General features: G+C 36.6%; 1 protein-coding gene and 1 long non-coding RNA gene across 2 annotated transcripts; one reads left to right on the plus strand and one right to left on the minus strand.

Moving 5' to 3' along the window:
- Positions 1 to 204: 204 nt before the first annotated feature.
- Positions 205 to 9396, minus strand: SLC7A13 (solute carrier family 7 member 13). The gene is made up of 4 exons (XM_014870779.2): positions 8568 to 9396; positions 5965 to 6096; positions 3575 to 3939; positions 205 to 2862 (listed from the first exon to the last, which is right to left on the minus strand). Exons 1-4 carry the CDS (start codon positions 9289 to 9291, stop codon positions 2617 to 2619), a joined length of 1467 nt encoding a protein of 488 aa, XP_014726265.1. The 5' UTR covers positions 9292 to 9396; the 3' UTR covers positions 205 to 2616.
- Positions 5003 to 10870, plus strand: LOC148225522 (uncharacterized). Its single transcript, XR_015807877.1, has 2 exons — positions 5003 to 7232; positions 8379 to 10870. It is a non-coding gene; the product is annotated as an uncharacterized LOC148225522 (long non-coding RNA).
- The last annotated feature ends 130 nt before the right edge of the window (positions 10871 to 11000 follow it).

Here is an 11000-nt window from a genome sequence, read left to right on the forward strand (position 1 = left end):
TAATTTACTTTCAGCAAGCAAAGATGATACCACTGACAGAGCTCATGAGAGTCAAGAGAAATTAGTGGTTGTTTATTAAGTGCTTAGGTGCTGTCATGAGGAACATGATAGAAAAGTCTGTAAGATATCAACACTGTCTATCAAGAACAGCATTTGAGAAGAGAGTGATAAATAAAATGCAAGATCATATGTTGAAATGGGGAGAAAATGATAGTGAATTATTTGGCGGGTATATAGAAAGAACAGTTTATTATCTGATAATGCAAGCAATTGAAAAGTGCCTTTGCAGAGGGGCTTAAGCTTGCATGGACATGTTAAATTCTGACCTACTCTAAACTTCTCATCTTATATGATTATGGGCCATTTCCTAGATGTTTGTTAAAATAAAAACTATCTACTATCACACTCCAGAAAGATACATGCAATTTATTTCATATTACATTTCACTGGGACTTTTGAACTCCCTGGTTGTTTGGAACTGCTAAGCCTCTACATTTGAAGTTTGTATCATTAACAAATACATGCTTCAATCACCCAAACATACCCTGACATATGTAATGAGTAGTTATGGAATTAAACAGATAGTTGACACACTGACAAGAAATTACATGGAAATAACACACTCAATTGAGCAACTTCCTCTGGATGCTGGCGTTTCCCAACCATCTGGTCTACAACACAGTATTATTGTTACATAAAATTTTTTCCTTATAATTTCCACTTTTCTTTTACATATTAAAATATAGATTTAAATAAATTACTTGAAAGTTCAGTTGCAAATCTGTGGCACTGCCACACCTGCATTTACAAATCTGTGATGGATGGTCACAGTAAAATCATTTCTTCCTTTTACAATTCAGTCCTTAAAATATAACTCCTTTACAATGTTGATGAGTCTCATGATTTTTGAATTTAAATAGCAAGATAAATGTTTCTCCAATAGCACTATTAAGTTAAATTAAACATTGATTCCTTTGTTGCATTCAGCGGGATCCAGCCTCCAGTTCAGCTGTATACACTGCAGTCCTCACTTGTATGAACTTTTCTTCATACAGCATTTTAAAAGGTAAAATTTTTTCTTCAGATTTTCATTCTGTGTGCAATATCACCTCGAGAAAAGCCACTTGCTTCATCTATTTGTTTTCATTTGGGGGCTCATTCCAGTGCAAAATCAAATCCTCTTAAACCTTTGGTTGACTCCTGGTTTTATTAATGGCCACCTTAGACTTTGGGTAGCTATGAAGAATTCTTTATCATTCCGATCTCTAAATTTTTATACATCAGTGAATCGAGTATTATAGCAAGATTTTTTTTATTTTACTGTGTTATAATACAATGCCCTGTAAGACAGTTTCACCAGTACAACATCCATCAAACCAGAGATCACGATGTAAGAGTGATGTTCGGCTGGGGCCATCTACTGGTTGTGATGCTCATCTTTCATTGCCAGATTTGGAAAATCACATTATATTTGTAGTTCTATTTTAATTACAAAAATAGCGCCATATATTAATAATCACCTACATACATGATTTTTAATGTATTTTTATTTGTTTTTAAGATTAAATATTCTGTGAACTTTTTATCATCCAATTATGAGAAGAAAAAATAATTAATTTATCTTGTTTTCATAAACAAAATAAAAATGGGGGGGAGAAGGCCTAAAAAAGCTCTTTCTTCTCAATAAGACCAGAAAGAAAGCAAGGAATAAAGTAATATTAAGACTAGGATGTAAATTATTTAGTAAAGGAATCTACATATCTTTAGCTTTTATTTCTGTGATGAAAAGGATAAATGATTCTTATTGTCTTACTTGATGCATTGTAAGATTTCACCTTGAATTTGTATGTGGTGTTATAAAATTGCTAAGATGCACCATATCCAGTTTTCTTGGGATTTAAAAAGATCTCAGCCAACTTTATGATATTTTTCAAAGGCTTTCATTAAAAATAAATTAATGCCAAAAAAGTAGCAGATGAAAAGAAATACAAAGTCTGTAAAACCAGAAGTTCTAATCAATGAGCTAGCGCAAACTAATAATCCAGAAAATTTAGTTCAAAGTATGAAAGTGTACTTTTATAATGATGCTATTATGTATTTATTCACTTATTGTATGATAATATTGATCATTATTTGTGCTGTGATTGAGTCTCATTTGTATTATTTCAAGACTTTACACAACTTTTAACTGTGTTTTCAGGAGCAAGAGAGCATTTTACAGATTTTGCAAGTTTAAGATAGATCCTTTGCACCTGCTAAATTAGTATATATATACACTATTGTATTTATACAAACAAAACCAAACATATATACATATTAACTTGTTATGCTAATGCCATGGTTTAGTTGATGAGGAGGTGTTAGGTTAGAGGTTGGACTTCATGATCTCAAAGGTCATTTCCAACCTAGTTCATTCTGTGAATCTGTAATTCTGTGATCCTGTGTCTATACATACATATATGTGCATGTTTGCAATATATGTGTATGCATCTACATATGTATATGCATGCATGCACACCTATATATCACACCAACATCTAAATTGTACTGTTTACAGTCTCAGATAAACAAAATCCTCTGCTGGCTCTTAGTTGCACTGAGATTAAATATCTGCCATTATTCACATTTGCCCTCAGCACATCCATCAGCAGGACAAACTTCTAACAGGAGCTGTAGGTGGCAAGTAATTTTATCAAGAAATGCAAGACGCAATTTAAAATGTATAAAAGGTAGATAAATAATAAGACTTCCAAGCATAAATAGGAAAGCATAAACATATTGCAAGTTTGGAGACCAGATTATAGGAGCTAGAACTAGGAAGAAAGACATCGCCACCATCATAAATGGAATTGGTAAAAACACCTGAAAGAGAAAGAAAAAAGTGGATTAGGAAATAAACAAACCAACTGTGATTTTATGCCTCATTCACTAGAGTAACAATGTGTTCTTTTCCACAGTAAAGTACCATTTCTCATGCTGCTATAAATTCACCCAGGACAGGAGTCATCTGACTCAAATTGCCTATATGAGAGGCATCTTTTTAAAGTATTTGTTTAGGCTCCTTCTACTGTCAAGAGGGAGAGACAATCTATTTGTTCACATATGATATTGTGGGTTCCTATAAGACACTCAGGGCTGGGTGCCTAGAAGCCTTCACAGCAAGCATACACTTCTAACCCAGCTTTCTGACTGCCAGAGTAAGAGGAAATTCAACCTATCCTTAATGCCTGTTATTGTGTCAGGGAAGATGAGAGCAGATCAAAGTTTAATTAACTGTGAATGGCAATGGGTCTTATTCTGTTCTTGTTACTGCTCCACACTGGTATGGTTCCACATTGTTTGCACATCTCCCCCATTCTGCAAAGAACCATCTCCTGTTTTCAAGTTCTCTGGGGCAGAGACCATCTGTTTGTTTCTCTTCTTTTTACAGTGAAGCAAAATTTTCAAATAAGGCTCTAAGCACTGAGATTATTATTTGTATTTTTGTGACTATCTGCTTTGGATTTGGACTTCTTCTATAACCTTTGCAAGCTACCCAGGATATAAAAATATTTTGTAACTTAGACCCATTTACTTTGTATGGTCGGTGCAGGTGAGGTTCCCGGTATCGAAGTACAATCAGGCTTGTGCAAGTCAATCCAATCATAAGCCAGGCAGAAAATCCAAAGTAATTTGTTAACATAATAAGGTCAGAGGGGATGATAAAAATGGATGCAATGGTGGTTGAAAAAATCATGGCTGGTGCTGGAGTACAGGAATGGACATTAAGCATGGATATTAAAAGAGGTAAATGTCCTGACTGACTTCCAGCATAGCTTAATCGACCGAGTGTGAACATGCTGCTGTTGAGGGCACCAAATATTGAGACAGCAACAGAGAGAGGAATGATCCAGGCAACAGAGGGGATGACTCGATCAGCCCAAGTGACTGCCACAGCAACTGCAAGAAAGCAAAGAATTAGTGTAGTACAAGTAGCATGTTCTGAATAACTGACTGGCTCAACAGGAACTAAACTTAAAATACAAAAAGTACCCATTATTTACCAGCAATGCCTGCTTTTCGTTGCAGTAGTCAAACACTAATCCAATCCTAAGGGTATTTCATTCAGGAGCTAAGTATTTCCTAGGAGGATGACAGCAAGGAGTACTGCCTGCAGAGCAAGTCAGGGAAACCACAGGGGCCAATTCCACAGTCATGGACTGCCCAGCAGGAGTGAGCTGCATCTCACAACCTGCATCACAAACACACACACCTGGGCAAGGAAAGAAAATTAACTCCTTGGTCCCTGGCATGACCACGGTGGTGACACAATCTGCTGTTACAGGAAACTGTCAACAGGAGCACATGTACGTTCAGAGATGAGCTATTAATGAGATTTTGCTTTGGGTAGAACTGGGAAATGTGAAAGATTGTTTCTAAACAAGAGATATTCAATATTGCTTGGAAATAAGCTATAGTTGATATTGTAGTGGGGACAATATTTAGTGGGTGTATAACCAAATGCCACGAGGAACATAGGTCTTGCAGTGTCCTGTGCAGCAAAGGAATTTATTAGAGATGGGGTAAACAGTACCCTCAACTTGGGAAAAAAAAAAACAAAAAGAGGAAAGGAAAGGAAAGGAAAGGAAAGGAAAGGAAAGGAAAGGAAAGGAAAGGAAAGGAAAGGAAAGGAAAGGAAAGGAAAGGAAAGGAAAGGAAAGGAAAGGAAAGGAAAGGAAAGGAAAGGAAAGGAAAGGAAAGGAAAGGAAAGGAAAGGAAAGGAAAGGAAAGGAAAGGAAAGGAAAGGAAAGGAAAGGAAAGGAAAGGAAAGGAAAGGAAAGGAAAGGAAAGGAAAGGAAAAGGGAAAGGGAAAGGAAAAGGGAAAGGAAAAGAAAAGAAAAAAGAAAAGAAAAGAAAAGAAAAGAAAAGAAAAGAAAAGAAAAGAAAAGAAAAGAAAAGAAAAGAAAAGAAAAGAAAAGAAAAGAAAAGAAAAGAAAAGAAAAGAAAAGAAAAGAAAAGAAAAGAAAAGAAAAGAAAGCTATAATTTTAAGGTTATCTTCTCAGCTGGCATAGATGAACACAGTTCCCCTGGCATGCATGGAGGTGGTCATGCCAGCTGGCAGCTGCTATTCATGGATAGTCTGGTATTTGCTGCCTCCTTCATTGTAGCATGCAAATGATCCATCTCTCCCAGGAGACAGCCTGACACTGGCTGAGCGATAATATGAGGTTACTGAGTGACAGGTACACTGTTCTCATTTATATTAGTGAGCTTTTTTCATAGGAAAAAAAAAAGATTCATCCATCCAAATGAGGTATGGTTTTTGTCAGGCCTGTAGGCAAGGTCTGACAGCTCAGTCTCATTACAGTGGGATTTAGAAGGTGCTTCTTGGACAACCAAGGAAAAATATAGTTCTCTTTGGAGCTTTTCATGGCCAGCTTATTGGTACAGGATCTGAGACAGTCTTTACATACACTGGAATTTTGTACAGGCTCTTCTAAGAAATCACAATATTTATCATGAATAATACACACTCAAAATAGCTACATTTTTGTGTCAAGAGAGTGTCCACAGTCCTTTCTATATTCCTGAACATGTTAGACTTATCCACCTCCTAAAGAGTAATGGCATTAGTCTGAGACTTCATGAGATAGGGAAAGAAGGAGGAGATAGGATTAGAACTACGGAACAACAAATATTATCTTTATACTTGGGGCCTGCCTTTCACCTTATTTTCTAGGTTTTAATGCACTTCTGATTTTTTTTTTAGACAGTGTAGGGAAAAGTCAACAATTTCAGCAACCTGCTTGCATTCATCCAACTAGTGTCATACAGTAAAATTAAAGAAAAATTCTCTTAAAAGAAAATGAACCCAAATTTCTGGACTGTGAAGTTAGGTGAGCAGAAGTAACCCAGGGCATTGACATCAGATGGATATGTCAATGGGCCATTCATTTTTAATTAAAAAAATATTTAATACATACCTGAGGAGACAATTTCCTTAGGTGTGAGCACAGTGAGATATGAGATATTCACTAGTAAATAAAAAACAATTACTGCAGGAACAGCAGTCATCACAGTTAAGGGGATATTTCTGCTGGGTCTTTTCATCTCCTCTGAAAAATACAATTAAAAACAACAAATGAAGCAAGCAGTGTAGCTTCTGCAAGTGTTTTTCAGTGGTGAAGCTCTGAAGAGTTTGGCAAACTGATACCAAAGTCCTGCCCCAATCCCTAATCATGGCTGCTAAATTCTCTGCTTGTGAAGTCCTACAGTGGTTCTCAAATATGTTAATATCAAGGATTCTTAAACAATTTATTTTTATTTAGCTATTGTTTAACTATTTTGGAAGGAGGGCTATATGAAGAGCTGATTGATTAAAACAATTACAAAAGAAATTATAATTTCCCTTTGATTTATCACATAATTGACTTACATTAGAAAAGTGATTTGGTAAGAAATTTTCAAGTACCCTTACTTGAAAATCACTAGTTTGAACATGAAACTCTTTAGTCATGTTATTTATTCTTACGTCTCCTCATGAATCCTGATCTGAAACTTATTGAGCATATTTGCCTACTCCTATTCAAAACCCTTCTCTTTGCTCTTGTATCTTGTAAATACAGAAGAAGTAACAGAAAAGACTGAAGGTATAAACACAAGAGCAATAATGCAGTGGCTTTAAAAGGGGACCATTCCCACATGGATTCTGATGATTATTATGTTTTCCAGGGCAAAGATGGTGGAGGAAAATTGTTTAGTGCTAATAGAATAGCTGATAGCTTGGAACTACTCTTACGTAACAAGAAAAAAACCCAAATTTTGCAGGTGAATAACTCAGGCACCGGCACACATTCCTGGGCGTCATAGTCCCAGCAAAAGATGGAGCTGGTTTCCAGAAGCTTAATCTCAATCACCCTTATCTCAATCAAAAAGGTTTTTTTAATCTCTTTCACTCTTTCCTCTTGTTCCACTTCCCACTTCCCTCAGCATTTACAATTTCTTGAGTATTACTAGCAAGTAACTGATAAGAGGAAGGGAAAGGTGAAAAGTCAAATGTGCAGCTTACTTGAACTTTTTAGGAGACAGAAACCTCTTTCCTCCTTCACATTTGATTTCTATCTTCTGATCAGGACATCAGCCTTGAGCCATGATCCCTGTGCTAGCTGTAGTGCACGGAGACAATGGAATAGTGGAGTAGTGGAATAGCGGAATTCAGATACTATCAGAGAATTTGGGATTTATTTCAGAGGTAAGAAATACACTTAGTAATTTTTAGCACAGAAGAGGATAATCACCAAAATTGCCAATTTAAATTTCTCTTTCCAGTCGTTTTGTTGCTTGTTGCAGTCTTGCCTGCCAGCTGGCACCTGATCCATCAGCTGAAGCTAACAGAAATGAAGTTATTGTTGAAGAATAGGAAACTCAGTTTAGTTCAGAACTATTGCATAGTTTACATCTGTCTAAACAGCTGTGCTGCCCAGTGTTTGTCATTTATTAGTACTGCTAACTGATCAGAATAAATCAGTATTTTACCACAAGGCTCGTATTTTCTCAGGTTTACAAAGCCAAGTGCTTGCCTTTAAGGAATCCCTAAGGTTTCAAAACCATACTTTCATGATTTATATCACTTTTTAAAAATTGCAGCCTATTTTTAAAGCTGGAGTACCTGGATTATAAAGACAACAGTCAGGTTTTTAAACATTAACCAAATTTTCACACTATCCTCACCACTGAACTTTGTGGTATGCATTTAACACATTCGGTTTATTTAATATTTTACACGATAGAGGTCAATGGATACAAATGGTTAAAAGTATAACAGCAATATCCACTTGCTTACAGTGTAATTCCATAAAACTGATGATACTATAAAATTCTATTAATTTAAATTGTGATGTGAATAACTAACGTTATGAACATCATCTCTGTAGCTTTCATGAAAGAATGCTCATTTATTACTGCCACATGTCAGCAGATACAGAATAGGGAAGTAAATACATTTTCAAAAACCTTTAGAATGTTAAAATTGAATACAGGTTCTATTAAAAAAATTTATACCATCTTCTATAGACCTCTCTTTACCTTCTATTAGACTTCAAAAGTCTATTTTCCCAGGAAAATATATCCCATAAAATTACTAAATTCTAACAAAACTCAAAATTAATTTGTCCATGTTCAAACCAGCTGCATAACCTCAGAAAAGGCACAGATATTTAAATAGAAATGATATATGCACAGTTTGGCATGGATAACTTAAATACTTTCCTAAAAATAAACTGACATGGACACTGAAAAAGACAAAATACAAATTTTTTAAGGCATGAAAAATTCTGTTTATGCATGAGATTTTAAATTAACTATTATGATTTCTCTTGTATTTCCCTGGAAATGTCAGCTTGATTCTGCACAAAAAGCAGGAATTTTCTCTAGAGAGGAACAACGATTCTTACCAGCCCCAACAAACACCCATGTAAAATGTGAAGGACCCTGTGGTCTTGAAGCAGAGACAAGTTCTCCCAAAACAGGCTGAGGAACTCAAGAATGAGAAGTGCAGAAGTAGATCTAAAGAAGAGGAGCGCAATACCTGCCATGTAATTGAGGGACCACCATCCACCGTACGCGTACAGCCCTTGGAAGAAGGCTTCGGCAACCTGTGAGGCGTTGGGGATCTCGGAGCCAAACATGTCCTCAAACCTGGCCAGACTCTCCTTTTGCCTGGCAACCAGGAGAACTATGCCACCGACAGCAATCACAGACAAGGCCATCATCTTCAGCAGAGTGAAAACCGCCTGCACCCACGCAGCCATTTTGACACTGAGGCCATTCAAGATCCCCAGGGACCAGAGGACGGCCAAGGCCAAGCACTTCTTCAGCACGTCTGGTGCAGGACAAATGCCATAGAAAGGCTGTGTGGCATATTCAGCAAACAGCAAGGCTCGAGCAGCATTTGACGCCGGCTTGGTAAACGTTGATGTCCAGATAAACACGAAGGCAGGTAGGGATCCGAGGCCTCTTTTAATATGGCTGTATTCTCCTCCGGAGAAGGGCAGAGCGGTTCCAAGCTCTGCATAGCAGAGGGCACCCATCAGAGAAACCAGCCCAGACGCGGTCCAGATTGTTAGTGCAATGCCAACATTGAGTAAGGAATGTTTTAACACCCCTGTGGGAGACACGAAGATCCCTGCTCCAACAATTGATCCTATAATAAAACTTACCCCATCAAAATAACCTATATTTCTTTTGAGTTGCATCTTGTCTTTTTCTTTTCTTTGCACATCTTTGGGGCCATTGTTTTCTCCTTTTCCCATTTTTTCCTGCTTCTTTTTCACGGCAGATTTTACTTTGTTTTCAGCAGTCTGTCATAGCCCTACTTTCTAGTGAAATGTTATGGGAAGCTTGGCTTAATCATTCAAAAAAAGAGCATACTTTGGGTTTTGATGCCTCCTGTGTGAAGATAATTAACCAAACACTTCAAAAAGCACTGGCAAATCATGCACATGTCGGTTTAATATGTACTTCAGGAATTATTAAGGTCTGCAGATATTTTTAAAGAAAAGACTATAAAAAATAATGCACAGCAAATGCTAATTTCTCAGATTATTTTCATCAACAGATTTCACTTTGTTTTATGAACATCTTCAGAGACAATCACAGAGGTAAATGTGACTTCTACATCAACCCTAGGGAAAGGGGGAGGATATGGCAGCACGAGGAAAGAAATCAACTTTCTGTATATTATTGACAGTGATGTGGACATTAGATGAACAGCCTGGAACTATTTTTCCACCACGCATATTGAAAATAGACGGTGATAACCAATGATCGTCAGTATGTTTTCCCAAAATCTCGTCAATCACTGAGTATATTGTTTATATTTCACTTATTAAACACTGTCCTAGGAAGAAAATTACCAGTTTTACTCCCAGTTTTTTTCTGAGCACTCATTGTTTGACTAGTACTCAAGCAGGTCCTAAATGGCACTAATCTTCAGAGAATGCTGTGAGGGAAAGAAGCTGTATCATAATTTTAATTTCTGCACGGGGGCTGTGGAACAGAAAGAGGAAGGTTGGAAGTTCCCACCAGTGTGGCATGTGTCTTTTAAGGTGTGGCTGCTGATTTTTCTACATATTTATCAATCTGCGGTATATTTTGTGTTAGGAGCTTCTCTTCAATCAGATGTAGAGATATCATAAACCAATTATTTTTGTACCAAAAACCCACAATTTTTCTTTTAAAAAGATGTAGAGAAATATGGGCAGAAAGAAGAAAACTAACAGAAAAGAAGCTCAGCTTGGACCCTAACGGCCTGTGTAAGTGCTCAGACTCTTAACTTCGAAGTTCTTACTTTTGTCAGTAAAGTTGCAGAACCAGTTTTGTCCTGCAAGTCAGAGGTCAACAGTGCAGTGAACAAAAGTCATGCTTTTACAGGGACCAACTTGAAAGCACAGTGGTTCACACCAGTCCTGAACAGGATTTTCACTCAAATACAAAATATATTAATCTGAAAATTTAGTTTATATAATATGCCATCGTGTAAGAAACCTTTGGCTGAAATAGGCATGTGCACAAACTGTTCTTTTAATTGTTTCAATGACTTAAAGTGGGTTTTCTTCACCACACAGAAACTTTGCAGCATGGTCAGTGACAGAATCTACAGCTCCAGAGCAGCTTATAACCATTTTCTCCAAATCCCTGTGGTACTCACTAAATCCTTTCACCCACAAAAATTGTAGTTCTATAAGAAGCACACCTGTACTTACTAAAACTTGCATACATTTTAAATTGCACTTATTAATTTCATAAATTGTAGCATGTATCAAGTATTCACTTACCATGCATTATTAATAATTAATAATAATTAAAATATTAATTTTCTAGTATTCATGATTGGGAAATCCAGCATGTCATATGTTTTAAATAGTTAAAATACAATTTTTTTTTGTTTTATTTCCGTGTCTTTTCTGAGTCTCCTTCTCTGGGAATGCACATGTATTTTTTGACATCCAGCAGTCTTCCA

This window comes from Sturnus vulgaris, chromosome 1 (assembly GCF_052056855.1).
Source record: "Sturnus vulgaris isolate bStuVul1 chromosome 1, bStuVul1.hap1, whole genome shotgun sequence".
Taxonomy (NCBI): Eukaryota; Metazoa; Chordata; class Aves; order Passeriformes; family Sturnidae; genus Sturnus; species Sturnus vulgaris.